Genomic DNA, 22288 nt, shown 5'->3' with positions numbered 1-22288 from the left:
GTAGCTTAAATTCCTTGCAGAGTGGGTGATCCTCAGTTTTATTGCTCTCATTTCAAGCTATAAATATTTTATTTCTACTTGGATGTTATTGTTATTCCTAAGAAGAATTCACTCCTAATCCTTATTATTCCTAATAAATGTTCATTCCTATTTAATTATTAGGATGAAATCCCCCAAAATAAGCACAGATGCTGTAGATAGATTGGAAATGGAATAAATTTATTTTAAGCTGGTTTAAACTCTGGTTTATGGCTTTTATAAGAGGAAAGGAAAAGGGAGGAGGGAAAAGGGGAAAAAAGGAGAAGGGGAAAAGGGGAAAAGTGGAAAAAAAGGGGAAAAGAAGGGGAAAAGAAGGGGAAAAAAGGGGGGGAAAAGGGGAAAAAGGGGAAAAGGGGAAAAGGAAAAGGAAAAGGAAAAGGAAAAGGAAAAGGAAAAGGAAAAGGAAAAGGAAAAGGAAAAGGAAAAGGAAAAGGAAAAGGAAAAGGAAAAGGAAAAGGAAAAGGAAAAGGAAAAGGGGGAAAAGGAAAAGGAATTTAAAGCATTTTTACCCAAATAGAAGAAAACTGAGTGAACACAACACTTTAATATATAATTTCTCCATTTATTTCATATGAAAGCTCCCAGATTTTTTTTTCCACACTTGCCAATGGCTCAACAGAAAAGAAGGAATTGTTTTTGTCCCGGATTCTGCAGGCTGATTGGAGAAATCACTGTTTGTAACTGGCCACCTCCAGGTCCACGGGGTATTGGACTCGGTAGCTCATGCACTTCTGCCTGTCAATAAAAATGCTGTTGGCTTTGACAGCGATCTCCTTCTCCAGCTTCATCCTGGTCTCCTCCAAATTCTTCAGGTTCTGCTCCGACTCCATCAGTTTTCTCTTCAGGGCCTCCAGGAATACCGTCAGTTCTTCCACTTCGCCCACCAGCCTGGAAGGAGTTGGGTTAAGGCATGAAAAAATCAGGGGTGGTGGTCCAAGAGATTGGATTTGGGGTGAGGATTAACTACAGAATCTGAAATTCATCAGGAAAAAACCTTGGAAAAATCCAAGATTGGATTTGGGATAAACCTTAACTACAGGATCTGAAATTCATCAGGAAAAAAACTCAGAAAAATCCAAGATTGGATTTGGGGTAAAGATCAACTACAGAATCTGAAATTCATCAGGAAAAAACCTCAGAAAAATCTAACATTGGATTTGTGGTAAAGATCAACTACAGGATCTGAAATTCATCAGGAAAAAAACCTCAGAAAAATCCAAGATTGGATTTGGGATAAACTTTAATTACAGAATCTGAAATTCATCAGGAAAAAAACTCAGAAAAATCCAAGATGGGATTTGGGGTAAAGATCAACTACAGAATCTGAAATTCATCAGGAAAAAACTTCGGAAAAATCCAAGACTGGGATAAAGATAAGTTACAGAATCTGAAATTCATAATGGAAAAAACATCTGAAAAATCCAAGATTGGATTTGGGATAAAGATCAACAATAGAATCTAAAATTCATCAGGAAAAAAATCTCAGAAAAATCCAAGAAAATATTGGATTTGGGATAAACATTAACTACAGAATGTGAAATTCAACAGGAAAAAACCTCTGAAAAATTGTTCAAAAATACAAGATTTGGGATAAAGATCAACTACAGATAGTAAAATTTATAAGGGAAAAACCTAAAAAAATTCCAGGATTGGATTTTGGGATAAAGGTCAACCATAGAATTGAAAAGTCATTTCTGACTTTAAGTAGAAAAATTTAAAGTCACGAGGCAAAAAATGAAAAGTTGTGAGGTAAAATATTTCTAAAACTGCCCCAAATCACTTTGGGATGGAAGAGGAGCCTTGGAGGAGTTGATTAATTAGCTAAATTGGGGTTAATTGAATTAAATTAATTAAAATTGGGGTTGGTTGAGTGACCTGAACTGGGGCTCATCCCTGCAGAGCTCGACGTTGGGCCGGAAGGATCGGTCGTAGAGCCTGGTGTGAGCCACCTTCAGGTGAGCTTCCTTCTCCTTGATGGCTTTTTTCAGGTTTGCAATGTTGGCTTCCTCCTCCCCAATATCCTTCAGGATCTGGAGAGGAAATCCAAGAGAAAAAAAATCCTCAAACAACGATAAATAACATCCCCCAAATATCATCCTTCATCATGGCGAAGCAGTAAAATCCACAGGAGGAGCTGCTCCATGTTGGAGGAGGCTGAAGTCACTGCCAGGTTGACTTAACTGCCATTCCAGAAAAATCTGGGAATCCTGGCTGAACCATGGAATGAGTTACCAACCTTGCAGGAAGAACAAGAAGTCACAAAAGTTTAGATATTAGAGTAGAAGTAGTCACAAAGTAGAGGGAAGAATTTTTGAGTGCTGTACAGGGAGGTTTGGTTTTGTACACGGGGGTCAGAGGTTTTAAGATGGATTTGGGATTTGGGCCTGCCCTGTCCTCCCTCTTTCTCCTTCCTCACCTCCATGTTCTTGGTGATGTTGGCACTCACAGGTTAGTTTAGAGTAGAAAGGCCCCATTTAATAGAGGTAGTAGGTATTGGGGGAAAAATATAAACATTTAACACGTAATGTACCATATAAAAGATAGAAAAGCACCATTTAATATAGGTAGTAGGTATTGGGGGAAAAATATAAACATTTAACACGTAATGTACCATATAAAAGATAGAAAAGCACCATTTAATATAGGTAATAGGCATTGGGGAAAACTGTAAACATGTAACACGTAATGTACCATATAAAAGATAGAAAATCACCATTTAATATAGGGAATAGGCATTGGGAAAAACTGTAACCATGTAACACGTAATGTACCATATAAAAGACAGCAGCAGCCCTGGGCGGGGGGTGAGAAGGAGGAGGAGAAGAAGAAGAAGAAGAAGAAGAAGAAGAAGAAGAAGAGGAAGAGGAAGAAGAAGAGGAAGAAGAAGAAGAAGAAGAAGAAGAAGAAGAAGAAGAGAAGGAGGAGAAGAAGTCAGAGAGGATGTCAGGGTGTGTGTGTGCCTCTGCCTGAGCTGTGAGCAAACCACAGCAGCCCCAGAAGAAAATCTTTTAGATAACCTGCAATAAACTGCCTTGAGACCAACAACAGAGACTGCTGAGCCTTTTTTTGAACGCACGGGTTGGAGGAGAGACTTTTCCACCACACAGAGCCACCCCCGACCTAGGGTGAGCTCTGGCACCAACCTGGCACCAAACCACTTCCCCCTGGCACGATGAACCCGTTTTTTCCCGGCAGGGGGACCCGCCAGGACCCACAGAAGGAGCCAGACCTGCCCCAGGCGCTGCTCCAGGCGCAGCTTGGCCTCGTCCAGCTCCCTGCAGCGCGCGCCGAAGGCCTCGGCGGTGGCGGCGCGCTGCACGCGCAGGTCCTCGGACGCGTCGCGGATGACGCTGTTGATCAGCGAGCGCAGCTGCACCGACGCCAGCTTCTCCTGCTCCGCCCTGGAAATGTTGTCGTGGCTGAACTCGGCCCAGGATTTGGGTGTGGAGGCGCTGGAAGGACAAGGAATGAGGGAAATTGGGAGATTTGTTGTTAAAAAGTGGTTCTTGCCGTGGAAAAGCGCGATCGGCTTCGGGTTGGTTCGGCTCTTGTGGATTTCTCGCGAGGGATAGGATGAGTGCTTCAAAAAAAAATTCTCAACTGAATTAACAAAATACATGGATAAATAAAAGAAATGAAATAAATAAATAAATAAAATATTCTGATAAATCAATTAAAATCCTTGAATAAATCAGTTAAATCCTCCAATAAATTATTAAAAATCATTGGTTGAATTAATAGACTATTCCAATAAATCAATAAAAAGCCCCAAATAAATTAATAGACGTGGGATGGTGGAAGGTGTTGGGTTGGAACCAGATGAGCTTCCAGGAACTTCCAACCCAAATATTCCATGTAGGATATCCAAAACAACCTTTCCATCCATGGAGCTGCCTGGAAGCTCTTTCCATTCACAATCCCAGCAGGGCATGGAAAGAATGGAAGAACCCAAGAATGGAGTTTGGAGCAACCTGAGATGGTGGAAAGTGTTGGGGTCAGAACCGGATGAGCTTCCAGGAACTTCCAACCCAAATATTCCATGTAGGATATCCAAAACAACTTTTCCATCCATGGAGCTGCCTGGATGCTCTTTCCATGCCCGATCCCAGAGGGATTGAGCATTCCAGATGTGCTGTCCCAGGGAATTACTCACTTCTCCTCGAACTTGACGGAGCTGGGGTGGAACTGGACGTTGGTGCTGTCAGTGCAGTAGCCGACGCATTTGTCGTCGATGTGATACGTCTCCACCTTATCCGACCAGTCCAGCTCGCAGTTCTCCTTCTGGATCCGGTTGGATCTGGAAAGTTGGGATCACAGCTCAGCGGGAAGCAAGAGGATTCCCACCCCATCCCTCTTTGGGAAGCACAGCCCCAGCCTTTGTGTTCCTCAGGGAAATAAAGCCGCGGAATTCTTTGCGGGCTGGAAAATCCCAAGCTCCCTTCCCAAGGCCATCTCCTGGAAGAGGAGCCTGACTGAGATGGGATTTTGGGAAAAAATTCCAGTGTGAGGAGCCTGATTGAGATGGGATTTTGGGAAAAAATTCCAGTGTGAGGAGCCTGATTGAGGTGGGATTTTTGGGAAAAAATTCCAGTGTGAGGGTGCCTGGAAGAAGAGTCTGACTGAGATAGGATTTTGGGAAAAAATTCCAGTGTGAGGAACCTGACTGAGACAGGATTTTGGGAAAAAATTCCAGTGCGAAGGTGGGGAGGCCCTGGAACAGAATTCCCAGAAAAGCTGTGGCTGCCCCTGGATCCCTGGAAGTGTCCAAGGCAAGGTTGGAGCACCTTGGGATTGTGGAAGGTTTCTGCCCATGGAACTGGATAATCTTTAATGATATTCAGATTAAAATGGCTGCTTTGTTGTTAATTAGAGTTGCTCAGTTAATTTTAATTATAATGGTTCTAATTACAAAAGCCTGTGGGTTGCTATCAGCTGATAACACCAGGTGTCACTCTCAGCCAAGGAATTGGGAATTCTTTTGGAAAATGGGAATAAATGAAGTTAAAATGGGACTAAAACTGGACTAAAATTGGGTCCAAATGGGATTAAAATGGGGCTAAAATTATCTTAAAGCAATTAAAACCTCCCAAATTAAAGTCATTAGGCTCCTCTCATGCTATAATTAATATATCAGAGATATTTTATATTAATTGGCATTTACAGCCATTTTTTTTAAATCAGTATTTATCAGGTAGATTAAAGGAGCAGATTAAAGGATTTTTTAAACTAAAATATGAAGTTTTCAGCAGTTAATTCCTTTATATTGATAGATTTTAGGATACAACAACATCTTTCCAAAGGGCTTGTTAGAAATCCCAAGGAAATAATCCTTTGGAATGGCAAGGAACAGCCGGCCTGGCACAGAAATTCCAGATTTAAAGTTCACACTGACATCTGGTGGCAAAAAGCTTCCTCTTGGAAAGCTCCTTTGATCCCAAAAATCCCTTTAATAATACAAAGATATTCCCAAGAAGATAACCAGAGAATATTTTCTACAGCACTGGAATTTAGTGTTGGAAAACAAATCCAACACAGCTGTGGAAAGCAGGAAAATTTAAATCCACCTGAAAATCCGGAGGTTTCCAGGTTTAAATGGAATTCCCACAGCTCCTAAGCCTGGCCTGGCTGAGATCTGTGCCCACCTTTATCCCAGGAATTATTTGGCTGAAGAATCCTGGGAAATGTTTTACCTTATCTGGGTGGCGGCTTGGATGATGGTTCTTTTCAGAAGATCCCGGATATCCCGGATCAGATCCGCTTCCTAAAGAAAAACAGGGACACTTCCGTGGATCCAGGGCAGGAAACACAGTCCTGAGGAGCAATTTGTGGATAAATCCTTACATTTCCTTATCTACTCTCGCTTTGTTAGGGTAAAACATGGAATTTTGGAGTCACCGGTCCCGAGGGAACTCAGCTCTAAACCTGTGGAGGCTGAAAAACCTGGAATATTTCAAAAATTCTATGAATTCCATGAAAAAGTCTCAGTGTTATGGAAGGAATTCTTCCCTGGCACAGATTCCCACAGAAGCTGTGGCTGCTCCATCCCCGGAATGTCCAAGGCCAGGTTGGACAGGGCTTGGAGCAACCTGGGGCAGTGGGAATAGTGGGAAGAGGTGGGAATTGAGGATTTTTTTAAGGTCCCATCCATCACAAACCATTCCAGGATTCCATGATCCCATCAGATTAAATGGAATAAATGAATTCCTTTCTCAGTTTTGAGATAGGGAAAAATCAGGAATATCCCCATGCCTGGAACCAGATTAATCAGGATGGACTTGATGAGCTTTAGAGTCTTTGCCAACCTAAAAATTTCCCCGATTCCCTGAATTTTGTAACAATTCCCACATGGAAACATCCTACACCAACTCTTCCCTGTTTATATTTTTAACTGGAATAACCTCTTAAATATTGATTATAAATCAGAAATTATACTCAATTCCCATTCAAAATATTCCTAAATCCTATCTTGCCCTCTATGTGGAATCCTAGGACATCCTGAGTTGGGAAGGATCCACAGGGATCAAGAAATTCCTGGTTCTTCCTAAGATAATCCCCAAAACTCCACCAGGTTTAAATTTCAGTCTGATCCATATTTTTTGAATATTAATCCTCTGCTTTAATGAGTAACTGATCATGAACCGACTCTGATTGGAGGCTACAGGTGAATAATCATTAATTAATTTACGGGACATTGGAATAGGTATAATTCCAGGATGGAAAATACCCCAGAAAATGTGGGTTTTGTAGCATCCAGCACAAGAATGACACTGGAATTTGACAGGAATCTTGGTGACAGGGTTGGATCATCACCTTGGCAAAACTCGGGGAGAATTAGTGACAGAAACTGCCAAATTTTGGTCAGCTTGAGCATGGAAACAGGCAAGGAACATCCCAGTGTTCTGAACTTTTGGGTTATGGAGTTTGAAAGTGTAACCTGCAGAGAGGAGGGGATTCCAAGGCGAGTAGAGAATGAACTGATGCCAGAACAGGATTTTTGTGTTGGTGCAGCAAAACTCTGGGTTGGTTTTGTTGGGGTGTGGGCTGAGGGAGGGATCTTCTCCCCTCCAACCGCACTTCCCAAAGCGATTTTGATCACTTCCCAAAGCAAACTGATCACTTCCCAAAGCGATTTGATCACTTCCCAAAGCAAAATGATCACTTCCCAAAGCGATTTTGATCACTTCCCAAGGTGATTTGATCACTTCCCAAAGCGATTTGATCACTTCCCAAAGCAAAATGATCACTTCCCAAAGCGATTTGATCACTTCCCAAGGTGATTTGATCACTTCCCAAATCGCTTTGAACCACTTTTTAAACACAGCAACGACTCGAGAAAATCCTTGGGAGCACCGGAAGGATCACCAGACCCTGGGATCGCAGGAGACTTTTCCATCAGCCGCATCTTCACCTCCTCATTGCTGTGTCTGTCCCCAGGCTGAGATGCTGCTCATCTTCAGCAGCTGCTTCTCCACAGCTTCACCTCCTCACCACTGTGGCTGTCCCCAAACTGAGGCACTGCTCACCTTCAGCTGCTTCTCCACAGCTTCACCTCCTCATTTCTGTGGATATCCCCAAGCTGAGGCACTGCTCACCTTCAGCAGACGCTTCTCCACAGCTTCACCTCCTCATTGCTGTGGATACCCCAAAGCTGAGGTGCTGCTCACCTTCAGCTGCCTCTCCACAGCTTCACCTCCTCATTGCTGTGGATACCCCAAAGCTGAGGTGCTGCTCACCTTCAGCTGCTTCTCCACAGCTTCACCTCCTCATTGCTGTGTCTATCCCCAAACTGAGGCACTGCTCACCTTCAGCTGCCTCTCCACAGCTTCACCTCCTCATTGCTGTGTCTATCCCCAAACTGAGGCACTGCTCACCTTCAGCTGCCTCTCCACAGCTTCACCTCCTCATTGCTGTGTCTATCCCCAAGCTGAGGCACTGCTCACCTTCAGCATCTGCCTCTCCACAGCTTCACTCCTCATTGCTGTCCCCAGGCTGACATGCTGCTCACCTTCAGCAGCTTCACCTCCTCATTTTTTTGTTGTGTCTATCCCCAAGCTGAGGCGCTGCTCACCTTCAGCAGCTGCCTCTCCACCTCATCGATCACCAGGTCCGGGGGCTGTCTCCGCTCCCGGCACTCCAGGTTATCCACCACCACCGCGTAGGGCACCTCGGTGGCATCCAGCGCCCGCTCCAGCCGCAGCTTCTGAGCCGCCAGCAGCTTGGTCTCGGCGTCCAGCTCCATGATCTCCTTCTGCAGCTCCATCCTCCAGAAGTGCACGTCCTGCAGGCGCTGGCCCAGCGTGGCTTTGGAGCGCTGCTGGGCTCGCTGCGCGCTGGCGGCCGCATGTTTGACCAGCTGCGCGGCCTCGGCGCGGCCGCGCTCCGCCCGCTCGCCCGCCCTCAGCGCCTCGCAGCAGACGCCCGCGTTGCGGCGGTGCCACTCGGGCAGCTGGTACTTGGCGGTGCGCAAGCCGGCCATGGCCATGCCGCAGCAGGAGCGAGGCCTCTCGCTGCGGGCCACATCGCAGATCTTGCCGGGCAGCGGGCAGGAGGGAACGACCGGCGGCTGAGGCTCGGCGGGCTGCGCCATGGCGGAGCGAGCGTCCTCCCCGCAGCCGCGGCGGCCGACGCCGAGGCGGCTTGATGGACAGCCGCGCGCGCCAATCAGCGGGCGGATCCGCCGCGGGGGACGGCGCTGATTGGTGGATAGGCGGCGTGTGCCCGCCCCCACGCGGCTCGTTGCCGTGGTAACGGGAAGGCGGTTCGGTTAAATGGCGCCCGGAGGGCTGAGGGGAAAGCCGCGGCCTTGAGGCGGCTGAAGGCGCCTCCTCCCAGTAAAGAACTTCAGCGTTGCCCTGATTCTTAAGATTTCCTAAATCCTTCTGAGTTTACATTCTTGTAGAGAACTTTCTCACGCAACTTCCCGTAAACCATCTATTTTTTTTTTTTTTTCCGTAGAGGCGGAGAAATTTGATGTACTGGTAGTTCGTCCAATGTCGCTGGAGAGGTGACACGTTCACCCTCCAATCCACTGTCACCTTCGGAAAAGTATAAATACTGGAGTCAAAAAATAATAAATTCCGTTTTTTTCACCTTTGCAGTAGCAGCGGCTTACTTCCACGTGTCCTGCAGTGACAGCTCAGATCCGCCGCTTACCAGCACTCAGCCTGAAATCTGCTGTGTATTGCCACCGCCAGATCCCACATCCAGACATTTCTCGGTTCTGGAACCCAAATACAATATAGATATAATATAGATATAATATAGATATAATATAGATATAATATAGATATAATATATATAATATAGATATACTATATATATAATATATAGTATATAAATATTATATATATTATATATTATATATTATATATTATATATTATATATTATATATTATATATTATATATTATATATATTGTATATTATATATTGTAAATATTATAATATAATATAATATAATATAATATAATATAATATAATATAATATAATATAATATAATATAATATAATTAATATAATATAATAAGAATCCCGGGATATGATCATCTGCAGGGGTTTTATTGAGATCTCTGGGAATCAGGGCTACAGACCCAAATCTGACTCTGACACGGCTTTTGAGCTGAACGCATTTTATATAACTTACATATTCATTATTAAACTTATATTGTTCTGTTGTGGACATCGACCTTATTCAACCCTGAGTTTCTCGTGCTCTTTCTCAAGCCCCTCACCACATTTTCTCGTGATTATTCGTACGATTAAACTATTCAACTATTATTCTTACTATTAAACTATTAAACTATTAAACTATTTACGATTAAATTATATTTAATTACAAACCAATCATCACATCTAACAATTATATCATTTATCATATACTGGTTACAGGTGCAGTTCTAGCAAGCACAAAAGGGAATTTTCCAGGGCCTACTAAACTTAATTTTCCCGTGTCCCTCATCCCGGTGTTCCCGTCCCATTCCCGTTTTTCCCGTCCCATTCCCGTTTTTCCCGTCCCATTCCCGCTTTTCCCGTCCCATTCCCGCTTTTCCCGTCCCATTCCCGCTTTTCCCGTCCCATTCCCGTTTTTCCCGTCCCATTCCCGCTTTTCCCGTCCCATTCCCGCTTTTCCCGTCCCATTCCCGTTTTTCCCGTCCCATTCCCGCTTTTCCCGTCCCATTCCCGTTTTTCCCGTCCCATTCCCGCTTTTCCCGTCCCATTCCCGCTTTTCCCGTCCCATTCCCATTTTTCCCGTCCCATTCCCGCTTTTCCCGTCCCATTCCCGTTTTTCCCGTCCCATTCCCGGTGTTCCCGGCCCATTCCCGTTTTTCCCGTCCCATTCCCGTTTTTCCCGTCCCATTCCCGCTTTTCCCGTCCCATTCCCCCCCGTGCCGGCGGTGCCGCCGCCGTGCAGGAGCCGCTCGCCCACGCAGCTCCAATTCCCCGTCTGGAGCAGGGAAAAAAATCCTGGAGCGATCCCAATCCCAACATTCCCGGCTGGCCGCTCCCGGTGTGGGGGGATGGGAGGTGGGGGAGGGCACTTCCAAGGAAATTTTGGCATTCAGGAATGTGGCTGTGCCACAGGGAGGGATTTTTATCCCGGCTGGAGGGGGATTCGAACACAGGGATTTTATTCCCGGCGTTTGGAGCAGGAGATTCTCCGGGATAAAGGGAAAAGTCGGATGTGCTGGGATTTGGGGCGAGGCCAGGAAATCTGGGATTTGGGGAAGGAAGTGGGGGAGGGATTTGAATATTCCAGGTGTTGCTGGCTCTGATCCCAGCGCTGTGCCTGGAGTTTTGTGGGATTCCTTGTTTTCCATAAAGGGAACATTCCTTGTTTTCCATACAGGGAACATTCCTTGTTTTCCATAAAGGGAACATTCCTTGTTTTCCACTCCGGGAACATTCCTTGCTTTCCAAAGCAAATCCCTCTTTTGGGAGAGGCCACACGGAAAAGCAGGAAAGGAGCGGGAGCTTCCCTATAAAATATTCACCGGCTCAGCTCCGCTGGAGCCTCCTGAGGAATTTTGGGATCTGGGATAATGAGGCTCCGCTGCTCTTCCCGCATTTCCGCCTCCTCCTGCCTCATCCCTTATTTATGTGCCCTTTCCATGACTTTTCAGGATGGATTTTCCTGCCGGAGCTTTTGATCCATTTGTTCCTGCTCGAGGAAGGGAAAGCACCGCTGGAAAAATGGGAGAAGGGAATTTCCTTCATGGAATTTGTTTGGATTGATGGGATTTTATGGAGCATCCCCTTGCAGCCCTGCCATGGACGGAGACACTGGAATTTTTTCTTTCCAGCCTGGAAAACATTTTTATGGGAAAGAAGGAGGAATTATTTTTCTCCTGGGATAATCTGGAGTGCAAGAGGATCTTCCTGGAAAAGCTTTCCCATTCCAGGAGGAACCTGGAGGCTCCGGCTGCTCAGATCATTCCCAGGATGGATCGTTTATCCCATTTCCATCTTCTTTTTTATCCTAAAATCCCCCCTTTTTTTTTTTTTTGTGGGATTGACTCTGGAATGGTCAAGATGGGATGATCCTGGATTGCTCCTGGAATGGTTTGGATTGGGAAGGGATCTTAAAGCTCATCCCATTCCAACCCCAACATTCCCATTATCCCAGTCCTCTTCCAGCCTTTCCTAGGACACTTCCAGGGATCCAGGGGCAGCCACAGCTTCTCTGGGAATTCCATCCCAGCCCGGAATTCCTTCCCAATATCCCATTCATCCCTGCCCTCTGCCAGCTGGATGCTATTCCCCCTTTTCCCATCATTCCATACCCTTGGGAATATTCCCCTCTCCATCTTTCCCGGAGATTTCAATCATTCTCCCCCACAGCTGATGGGATTTTCCTGGGAAAACCGGGAAAAGTGGTTTTACCCCACTTTTGAAATGCCGGGAATTCTCCATCCTTGGAATGGAAAGAGAGAGAAATTCAGGAGAGCGGGACCAGCGGGAATTGGAACCGAGGGAAAAGCGGGAGCGATTCCAGCGGGAGTGAGGTCAGCGGGAATCCTCGGCAGGAAAACCCGGCCGGTTCCCATGGAAACGCCCGGCCAGGATTTCACACTCCATCACTTTAAATTCGGCATTCCATAAAAAAAAAGGGGGAAAACCCAGGGAGGGAATCCTGAGGGAACCCCTCCAGCACCTTTATTTTTCCTTCGTGGAATGCGTGGATAAATAGGAATATTTGGGAGTGGAGCACAATTCCAGGGAGCTGCTCCCAGTTCAGACACTTCCAGGTGGTTTTCCAAGATTCCAGAGGGTTTGGAATCATTTTGGCGTGGGATAATCAGTGGCACAAGGAGCTCGTGGGAAATGAAAGGAATTTTAAGGGATAAATGAAAGAAAACTTAGGGGGAAAGGGAATAAAGGAGCCTGGAGGTCAAGAATCCATAAATTCCTGATTTTCTTCCTGGGAAAAATATGGAATTGCTGGGTTTGGGAGGAAAAAGGAATTTTAAGCAATGAGAGGTTGCCATGGGCAACCAGAATTCCAGCCCTGAGGTGGGAATTTGGGAATTCCTGAGTGGAGCGGGGATTCCCTTCCAGCAACAAAGCCCGTGGAAGAGGGAAAATCAGGGGATGCAGCTGGAAAATCCAATTAAAAAGAATAAAAAAGGCAAAATTCCCAAGTTGGAGCTGTTGTGGATCCCGAAGTGTTGGAATTGTGGGAGAAAACGGGAAGGGGTTTTCTGGGATGGAATGGGAATGGGAATTGACAAAAGTATTCCATAATTGACCCTCAAAAAATCAAATAATTTGGATTTTTGGGGATGATTCCCAAACTCCAGTGGCAGCGCTGGGCTGGGCAAATTTGGGAATTCTCTCTCCAAAAGAAATCCCGTGGATTTAAGCATAAACCAGGAGTAATGATGAAACTGCACTGGGAATTTTGTTATTCCTTATCTCTTTTGGGATACACCAGACCGATTTATTGGAGCCAAAATATTCCAAAAATCCCCTTTAAACGGGAAATAAATTAGGAATAAACCCTAGAATCTTGGGAAGCTGCTCCGGCTTTCCCTGGGAATCCTGCTGCAATGAGAGCCCCCCTGCAGGGCAATCCCAAACCTTTGGAATCGTGGAATTAGGGAATGGTTTGGGATGGAGAGCTCAGCCAGCTCCATCCTTCCGCAATTCCCGGCTGCTCCAACTCCATCCAGCCTGGCCTTGGACATCCCCGGGATGAGGCAGCCACGGATCCTTTGGGAATGCTGGGATTTTAGGGAAGCTGCGCATTCCCATCATGGAAAACGCAATTCCCGAGGGAATCTGGGGTGGAGGCCGGGCTGGACATCGGGAAGAGGAGGAGGGCGGAGCAGATAAAAGGAAAATTCCCAGATTGTCCTTGGAATGTGGGATGGGAATGGGAAGAACCTCGCGGGCCCTGGAGGGAGCTCGTTCCCGCTTTTCCCAATCCCACGTGAGCCCCGTTATCCCGCTTTTCCCTGGCCAAAACTCCCTCTGGGGAGGCTCCTCTCAGCCTCCGGATCATTCCCAAAGATTTGTTCTTATCCCAAAGCCGGGCTTTAAAGCCAAACCCAGGCCCTTGGAGACAAAGCCGGGCTTTTAGAGCTGGAGACGGGCCCTTGGAGACAAGGCTGGGCTTTACAAAGCCACGCCTCACCTGAGCCGGGCTTTTAGAGCTAAGCTGGGCTTTTAGAGCTAAGCTGGGCTTTTAGAGCTTAAACTGGGCTTTTAGAGCCTAAACTGGGCTTTTAGAGCTAAACTGGGCTTTTAGAGCCTAAACTGGGCTTTTAGAGCTAAACTGGGCTTTTAGAGCTAAGCTGGGCTTTTAGAGCCTAAACTGGGCAACCTAAGCCAGGCCTTTAGAGCCAAAGCCAGGCCTTACCTAAGTTAGGCCTTTAGGGCCTAAACCAGGCTTTTAGAACCTAAACCAGGCTTTTAGAACCTAAACCAGGCTTTTAGATCCTAAGACAGGCTTTTAGATCTTAAACTGGGTTTTTAGAGCCTAAACTGTGTTTTTTAGAGCTAAACTGGACTTTTGGAGCCTAAACCAGGCCTTTAGAGCCAAAGCCAGGCCTCACCTAAGCCGTGCTTTTAGAGCCTAAACCGGCCTTTTAGAGTCTAAGCCAGGCTTTTAGATCCTAAGCCAGGTTTTCAGAGCCTAAGCCGGGTTTTTAGAGCTAAATTGGGCTTTTAGAGCCTAAACCAGGCCTTTAGAGCCAAAGCCAGGCCTTACTTAAGCCAGGCCTCACCTAAGCTGGGCTTTTAGAGCCTAAACCGGGCTTTTAGAGTCTAAGCCAGGCTTTTAGAACATAAACCAGGTTTTTAGAGCCTAAGCCAGGCCTTTAGAGCCTAAGCCGGGTTTTTAGAGCCTAAGCCAGGCTTTTAGAGCTAAATGGAGCTTTTAGAGCTGAACTGGGCCTTTAGAGCCTAAGCCGGGCTTTTAGAGGCCTCCCATGAATATTTTAGGCCGGAGCAGCACAGGGATGAGGCCGGTGAGAGCTGCAGCGATGGGAGACGCTCCAGGGGGAGTTTTCCGGAATCTTCCAGCTGGATTTGCTGGGATGAGCTCGGATCCTCCAGGAGCACTCAGGGAAAGCTCCGGAATGGGAGATGTTTTTTCCCCTGGAATTGGGATCAGCTGTGGTTTCATTGCCGTGTGGGCGGGAGGCTCCCGGTTTTCCTGGTTTTTTTGTGGATTTGGGAGGGAATTCCCGGCCCTGCAGCCCCTCTGCACCAGGAATTCCAGGGGCCCTCAGAGCTGGGGCTGCGTCTCCTCATTTCTATCCCAAAAAATCCCCGGGATAACTTGGCCAAAAATGGAGCTCTCACCTCATTTTTTGGGATCACCAAATCATTTGGGTTCGTTTGACCCCCCCCTGCTCCCGGTTTTTAGAGGCCAGATAAGGAGCTCATCCCAATTATCCATGGAAAAGATGATTTCCCTTTTTTCCTTGTTATCCCAAAAAAATGAACCTCCAGGCCAGGAGGCCAAGGAATTTCCCAGATAACAAAGAGAAATTAAATTACTTTATTCGCCCCTGGCCCAAGGAGGTGAATTCCTCCCTGAACTCATCCCTGAGGATTATCAGGAATCAACTCCCGCTTTTCCAAGGTTTTTAACCCGGCCCAAAGGTTCCCTGACCTCATTCTGGGCTGAAAATTCCAATCGGAGAAGTGCTGAGCTTCCCAAAAAATAATCACGGCTTGGGAGTGGAATTCTGGGAATTGGAGGTGCCGACCTGAATTTCGGGAATGCAAAGTTTGGATGAGGGAAGGAACTTTGTAGGGAATATTGAGGAAGTGCAGGTGGCTTGATTCTGGTTCTTCCCAATATCCAAAATTCCTTTCAAACTGGATTTCCTGGAAAACACTAGCGTTGCCTTCAAATTTCCATCTCCTGGTTTTCCCACTTTTCATGAAATCCCTGGAATGGTTTGGATGGGAAAGGGATAAAGCTGATCCCATTCCAAATCCCAGGTTGCTCCAAATCCCCGGCCTGGGATTTTTCCAGGGATGGGGCATCCCAGCTTCTCTGGAAAACAGGGAATTCCTGCCGTGGCTCTCCCACTGATTTTGGATATCAGATAAATCCCATAAATCCCTGCTTTTTCTTCATTTATTTCAGGGATAGGGCGATACTGAGGGCTCTTGGAAGCGGAGAATTCCAGGGATTGGGATGCCCGGGATTCAGGGTCTCCTGCAGGATCCAACCGGCTCCAAAGGAAATCCACGAGCTCATTCCCCGCTCCTGGAAATTCCCATGAGGATCAGATCGTATCCAAGGATTTCCCCATATTTAAAGGGCAGCCCCAAATCCTTCCCGGCCGGGTTTTCCCGGTTTTCCCTGGAAAAGAGGCTGCCAGCAGAGGGCACACAATGGATGGAGATGGGATCCTGCTCCCAGCTCTTCCCGAACCTCTTTTCCGAGAGGACAAATGGAGGCAGGAAGGGACATTCCCGACGTTGGAGAGGGTCGGGAATGGGATCTGGGATCCACCAGAACTTCCAGGAGTTTGGGACGTGATTATGGATCAGAAATCCCTGGCTGCCTCTTCCCAGGGATCTGGGATCCCTCAGAACTTCCAGGAGTTTGGACTTTAGGATCAGAAATCCCTGGCTGCTCATCCCCACGAATCTTGGATCTCCCAGGACTTCCAGATATTTGAACTTTAGGATCAGAAATCCCTGGATGCTCCTTCCCACGAATCTGGGATCCCTCAGAACTTCCAGGAGTTTGGGATGTGATTATGGATCAGAAATCCCTGGATGCTCCTTCCCACGAATCTGGGATCCCTCAGAACTTCCAGGAGTTTGGGACGTGATTAAGGATCATCAATCCCTGCCTGTTCCCTCCCAGGCTGGGTGGGGATGCCATAAATCCCAATAAAACCAATGGAGTATTAAAGGAGCCAGGAGTGATCCATAAAAAACCATGGAAAGAGCTGGATGTGACTCCCAGAACAGGAGCAAATCCCGGCTGTTATTCCCTGGCACCTTTGGAATGTGGTTTGTCCTTCCTGATCCATCCTCAGCCAGAATATCCCAAATTTTTAGCAGGGATGCAAATTCCTCTCTGGATGCGCTCCCTGATCTTGGATTTGAGGCTGGAAGAGAAAATCCAGACAATTTCTGGGATGGAAAAGGGATTGGGAGGCTCCCCAGATCCCGAATTCAATCATTCTTCCTGAATTTATTCATCCCGACATTTCCTGGGTGGATCCATGGCTGGGTGAACTCCTCCAACACATCCAGCTCTCCATCAGCATCCTGGAAAATTAATTTCAGGAATTAGTGGCAATTCCTTTGGATTTGGGATTTCATGCCACCAAGGGGGAAAGAAGGAAAAGGAAAAGGAAAAGGAAAAGGAAAAGGAAAAGGAAAAGGAAAAGGAAAAGGAAAAGGAAAAGGAAAAGGAAAAGGAAAAGGAAAAGGAAAAGGAAAAGGGAAAGGAAAAGGAAAAGGAAAAGGTGCAAAGTAGGGATTGCATGGGAGATTCCACACTTTGCTCCCAGCTAATTAGGACAAATCCTAAATTCCTGAGGGAAGATGTGGCTGGGAGTTCATGGAGCTCTTCTGGAGTTTCCCACTCTGGAGTTCTCCAGCTCAGGACAGACTTTTAGAGGGAAACAGAACGTGCCTTGACCCCATCCCAAAGCAGTGGGATGTCAGGAGAGCAGGATGCTCCCGGGAATGCTGAATCCATCCCCAAATCCATCCCTGGAGGAAAGGCACCCACGCTTTCCTCCATGAGGATTTATTCCCTTCCATAATTCCTGAGGATCCCACAAGGAATTGGGAGGAGCAGAGCAGATCTTGCTCTGTTTATTCCAGAGTTAATTCCATTAGGTTGGAATGAGTTAAAATGTTGATTTTTTTTTTTTTTCCCACTCAGACGCCTTCCACTATTCCAGGATGCTCCAAGCCCCATCCTTGAACAATTCCAGGGATTTGGCCGGAGCAAGGATCCTCCTCATCATTCTGGAATTCTCTTTCCCAGAGTCAGGAATCCTAAAAGCTTGGGAAACAATGTGGCTGAGACCCCCAGGTGAGCTGGAAACCCCAAATCCTTCAGAATTCCCACAAACTCAGCCCGGTTTTCATGGAAAACGTCGGCAGGAAGGGCGGGAAACAGAGGGAATTCAACCCCAGGGAAGGAATTCAAGCGGAATTCAACTGAAAGGAGATCCTGGTGATTCCCTTTGGATTTTCCCATGTGCCTCATCCCAGTCCTTCATCCCACATCCCTCCTGTCCCCGTGGCATTCCCACAGGCAGCCCCTGCAGACAGGTTGGATCACCCTGCTGACTTTTTGGGAACGCTTGGATTCCGTCCTCGAGGTCTTTCCATTCCTCTCCCTCCTGCTTGGCCGGGCTTTTCCCTTCGTACCCCCCACTAAAATCGCCACACCCTGTTCATCCCAACCTGGGAACATCCCATAAAACCTTGGGATCGCCGCTGGAGCCCAGCTCTTTAGGAGCCCCATTAGGCTCAGCTTTGGGTGCTTTGAAAGCCGCCTGAGCTTTCTTCCCGATCAATTCCCAGTTATTAACCGGGAGGGACATCGGGAGCTGCATTTGCAAATGGAATGTGCTGCTGGATAATGAACTCCTGAAAACATTCCAGGGCACGGGAACCCATCCACTCCCGGATTTCAATCCCATCCCCGCGCCCCCAACCTGAGAGAATTCACGGAATCCCGAGGAATTCAAAGGGATAAAACTTCCCGAGCGGAGTTGAAGGGCTGGAGCCTGCGAGGACTTTCCCTGAGCTGTTTCCTGGGATCCCGGGGAGTTTTTTTGGTAGTTAGACCCTGGAGCAGCTGAGCTGCGAGCTTAGAGCCGAGCTTAGTTATTAAACCGCTCCCACCTCCAGCCTGGGCTCCGCCAGGGGCTGGGGGTGCTCCGGGAAGGGCGATCCGCCTTTTTTTAGGGCTCCATCTCCCTTTTTAGGGACGCATCCCCCTCTTTTTGGGATCTCCCCACCTTGGAGCTGCCGGAGCCGCGCAGCCCTCGCGGGATGGAGCGGAACCAAACGCGCAGCGCCCGCTCCAAATCCTCTCCGCCCGCCCGGGGATGCTTTGGGAGGGTCCCCGGCTGGTCGCCCCCCACCCATGGGTGCCCTCCGGTCCCGCAGCGCCGCGCGGAGCCCGAACAAAGGCGGCGGAGGGGGCGATGCGGGGCTGCCCCGGCTCCTCCCGGCCCCCGCCCCGCCGCCCCCGCTCTGCCCTCCCCTCGCTCTCCCTCCTCCCCCGGTAAATCCGAAGTTTCCTGTTGGGCACGGGCGAAGCTCGGCGGAGCTGCCTCCTCCTCGCTCCTTGGGATTTACCGTCGGGAGAGGCTCGGGAAGGGCCCCCGCCACCTCCTCTTCCTCCTCCTTCTCCTGCTCTTCCTCCTCCTCCTCCTCCTCCTCCTCTCCCCAGCCTTCCTCCATCCTCCATCCCCGCGGGCGGGCGCCGCACGCCGAGCCCCAACCCCTCCCTTCCCCCTCCCCTCGCTGGATTTTGGGGGTGTCACCGTGCCTGGGTGGGCTGGGGGGGCTCGGCCACCCCCCGGAGCCGCGATTGTCGCCGGTCCCATGTGAGCTGCAAGGCACGGCTATGCCCCTGGGGACACCGCTAAGGTAGGACACCCCGCAGGAATCCTCCATCCCCCCAAACCCAAACGCCAGGAGGCTCCTCCGGGCTCCCCCCAAAGGGTGGGGGGCACCCCCAGCTCGCTTTGCGGGGCGGCAGCGGCCGCGCCCGGGCGGAGGCTCGACCTCCCCCCGCCCGCCTTTGTTGTGGCTGGAGCGCCGGGACCCGGCGGAGCATCCCCGGGAGCGGCGGGGCCGGGGGCCCGGCCCTGACCCGCTGCCCTCGCCCCGCAGGTGCCGCTGGCCGCGACCATGAGCGCCGGCGAGAGCCGGGAGCCGCCGCGCCCGGCCGAGGTGCGGGTGCCCATCACGGCGCTGCCGGCGCCGCGCCGCCCCGCCGAGCAGCCGCCCGAGGATGCCGGCAGCGGCTCCGGCAGCGGCTCCGGCAGCGGCTCCGGCTCCGGCAGCGGCTCCGGCAGCGGCTCCGGCTCCGGCAGCGGCTCCCCCGGCCGAGAGCCGCCCGCCGAGCTGGGCTCCGAGGAGGAGGAGCAGGTGCCTTACCCGGCGCTGGCACCCACCGCCTTCTTCTGCCTCAAGCAAACCACCCGCCCGCGCAGCTGGTGCCTCAGGCTGGTCTGTAACCCATATCCTTTCCCTCGGGACACCCCCGGGACACCGCGGCACCCCCGGGACACCGCGGCACCCCCCGGGACACCGCGGCACCCCCGGGACCCTCCCCGTGGCCGGAGCATCCCGGCGGAGCTGCGCGTCCCCGCTGCCGGCGGCGCCCGGGGATGCCACGGAGCCACCGGAGTGTCCTCGGTGTGTCCCCAGTGCCGGTTCGGAGAGGGGGACAAGGGGGATTTGTGGCAGCGGGACACGCAGGGAGCGTGCCCCCCGTGTCCCCCGTGTCCCCCGTGTCCCCCGTGCCCCCCGTGTCCCCCGTGCCCCCCGTGTCCCCCGTGTCCCCCGTGTCCCCCGTGCCCCCCGTGCCCCCCGTGTCCCCCGTGCCCCCCGTGTCCCCCGTGCCCCCCGTGCCCCCCGTGCCCCCCGTGCCCCCCGTGCCCCCCGTGCCCCCCGTGTCCCCCGTGCCCCCCGTGCTCCCCGTGTCCCCCGTGTCCCCCGTGCCCCCCGTGTCCCCCGTGTCCCCCGTGTCCCCCGTGCCCCCCGTGTCCCCGTGTCCCCCGTGCTGGGGACACGCCAAGCTCCCGCAGCGGCTCCGTGCGAGTGTCCGGGACGGGCAGGACGGAGCCGCTCGGGGGGCGCGGAGCCGCCGCCCCCCGAAAATTCCCAGCGGGGAAAAAAATCCCTCAACTCCACTGGCCGCCCGCTGGGATGGGAATCCTCGCAATTCCAAAGGCGACCTCGGTTTTGTCGGGATGCCGGGGGGGATCAGCCCCTCCGCTGTTTTTACATAAGAGCCGCGAGTGCACGGGAGCTTTCCCGACGGGGACAAATGGAGCTGGAGTTGCTTTGGGAAAGGCGAATTCCCGAAAAGTCCCCTCCGCTTTTGTTCTGCTGCAACTTGCAGGGAAGGAAGGGAACAGTGAATCCCTTAAATCTCCGCCGTTCCCGGTGTCCTTTCCCGGCTTTAGGGATGTTAAATAATCATCCAGCAGCGTTTTCCTCCGGCTCGTGACATCCAGGAGATGGAATTTTCCCCGGAATGCTGGGTGCGAGCGAGAGTTGTCCGTTTGTGTCCGGAATCTTTGGGAAGTGAGCTTTTAACACGGGCATTGTGTGGAGAATTCCTGCTTTTCCCTGCCCCCCATCCCCGCCTGCCTCTCTCCCCGTTATTTATTAATTTATTAGCCCCATTATTTATTAATAAGCTGATTATTGATCTGCCTCAGCTCCCCACACAAACCCCTGGTTCTCTCCGGCAGCCAGCCCAGCAGGAATTGCACATTCCTCCCGGGAATGCTGCCCCGGGCTGGGAACTGCAGGAATATTCAGAGTTAAAATCCCACGGTTTTTATGGATTTGGGGCTCCTTTTGTTTTGCACAAAACGTTGACCAACTTTGGTTCTGTAGCGATTCCTAAAAACACTCAGGGAATTCATTAAGGGTTGGATTTAGTCGGGAAAAATCCCTTTCCCAAATTCTTTTCTCTGGAAAACGGAGCTCCTTGGCCCCAGCTGATTTCTCGGCTCTGCTCGCCTTGGGTGAAGTCTCTGCTTGCAGCAAATCTGGGTTTAAATTCCTCTTCCTAAAGTGCTCCTTGCTGGTTAAGCCAGGCCTAACATCGCCAGAGCCCTCCTGGGTGCTCATTCCAACGTTCCCGAGAGCCTGGATGCTGGAAAAAAGGGATTTGGGGCAACTGCAATTGGGATTTCCAGCCCTGAGGGGGGAACCTGGACTGTGCAAAGGTGGAAGGGAGGAGCTGATGCTTAAATATTCCACAGAATTCCATAAGAAAAATGGGATGGAGCTGGCCTTGGGGAGGGCACTGTGTTGTCACAGGCAGGAGTGAGTCAGGATGGATTTATTCCCTAATCCAGGTGCTGGTGATGGAAAACTTTGGGAGTCTGTGGGAGGAAAAGTCGTTTCCTTTGGCTCTGGGGGAATCTCCGGGTTTGGCATTCCCGAAATCTCCTCTGGCAGGAGGAGAATTCCAAGGAGAGGGTTCAGGTGTGCTCAGCCTGGGCTTGGATTTTCCTGCTGGGAATTGCCAGCAGAGCACCTGCCTTTCCCAAACCTCCCCATCCGACAAAACAGCAGCTGGAAATGGGGATGGATTGTGAACAGCCAAGCAGGAATTCATAGAATTCCCAGGATTTCAGTGCTGGTGCGCTTGGATGGCAGCAGGAGGGGTGAGCTCCTTGCTGGGATTTATTCCCGTTTTCCCAGTCTCCAAAATCAAATCCCTGGATTCAATTTTTCAGGAAGAGCTGGTTGGGATTTTTGGAGACACCTCAGAGCAGGATCTGGGTCTGGGTGTGTTGGAAACACCTGGAAACTGGGAACTTGAGAAAAATTCCATGGAGTGGGACACTTGGGAAGCAGCTGGATGAGGAGCACGGCTGGATCAGTGCACTGAGGGCTGGAATTCCTGGGAGATTTTCCACAGGGAAAAGATCCCACAGAGGGCATTTGTGGCTGTGTGGGGTTGGATTCTCTTCCCGCCCTTCCTGAAGGACAAATCCATAAACCAGGAAAAGGAGTGTTGGGTTTTCCTTAGGACTTATGGAAGGGAGGGATGG

General features: G+C 49.8%; 2 protein-coding genes across 2 annotated transcripts in view; one reads left to right on the top strand and one right to left on the bottom strand.

The window, feature by feature from the left end:
- Positions 1–533: 533 nt before the first annotated feature.
- Positions 534–8626, bottom strand: TEKT4 (tektin 4). Its single transcript, XM_077786965.1, has 6 exons — positions 8108–8626; positions 5730–5800; positions 4193–4336; positions 3269–3491; positions 1915–2069; positions 534–927 (listed from the first exon to the last, which is right to left on the bottom strand). The coding sequence occupies exons 1-6, from the start codon at positions 8624–8626 to the stop codon at positions 708–710; spliced, it is 1332 nt and encodes a 443-aa protein (XP_077643091.1). The 3' UTR covers positions 534–707.
- Positions 8627–19397: 10771 nt separating this feature from the next.
- The window catches only part of CACNA1H (calcium voltage-gated channel subunit alpha1 H), a 164825-nt gene continuing 161934 nt past the window's right edge, over positions 19398–22288 (top strand). Inside the window, exon 1 of the mRNA XM_021550249.3 lies at positions 19398–19729. Within this exon, the coding sequence (XP_021405924.3) occupies positions 19398–19729 (332 nt within the window). The remainder of the gene's footprint in view (positions 19730–22288) is intronic.

This window comes from Lonchura striata, chromosome 16 (genome assembly GCF_046129695.1).
Source record: "Lonchura striata isolate bLonStr1 chromosome 16, bLonStr1.mat, whole genome shotgun sequence".
Taxonomy (NCBI): Eukaryota; Metazoa; Chordata; class Aves; order Passeriformes; family Estrildidae; genus Lonchura; species Lonchura striata.
The sequence above is the reverse complement of the archived record's forward strand: the minus strand, read 5'-3'. Positions and strand labels throughout refer to the sequence as shown.

Coding starts and splice junctions, on each gene's coding strand:
- TEKT4 (XM_077786965.1), bottom strand. CDS start 8,626: ATGGCGCAGCCCGCCGAGCCTCAGCCGCCGGTCGTTCCCTCCTGCCCG. Junction 5,801..8,107: donor TGGAGAGGCAGCTGCTGAAG/GTGAGCAGCGCC, acceptor GTTTTTCTTTAG/GAAGCGGATCTGATCCGGGA. Junction 3,492..4,192: donor TCCGTCAAGTTCGAGGAGAA/GTGAGTAATTCC, acceptor TTGTCCTTCCAG/CGCCTCCACACCCAAATCCT.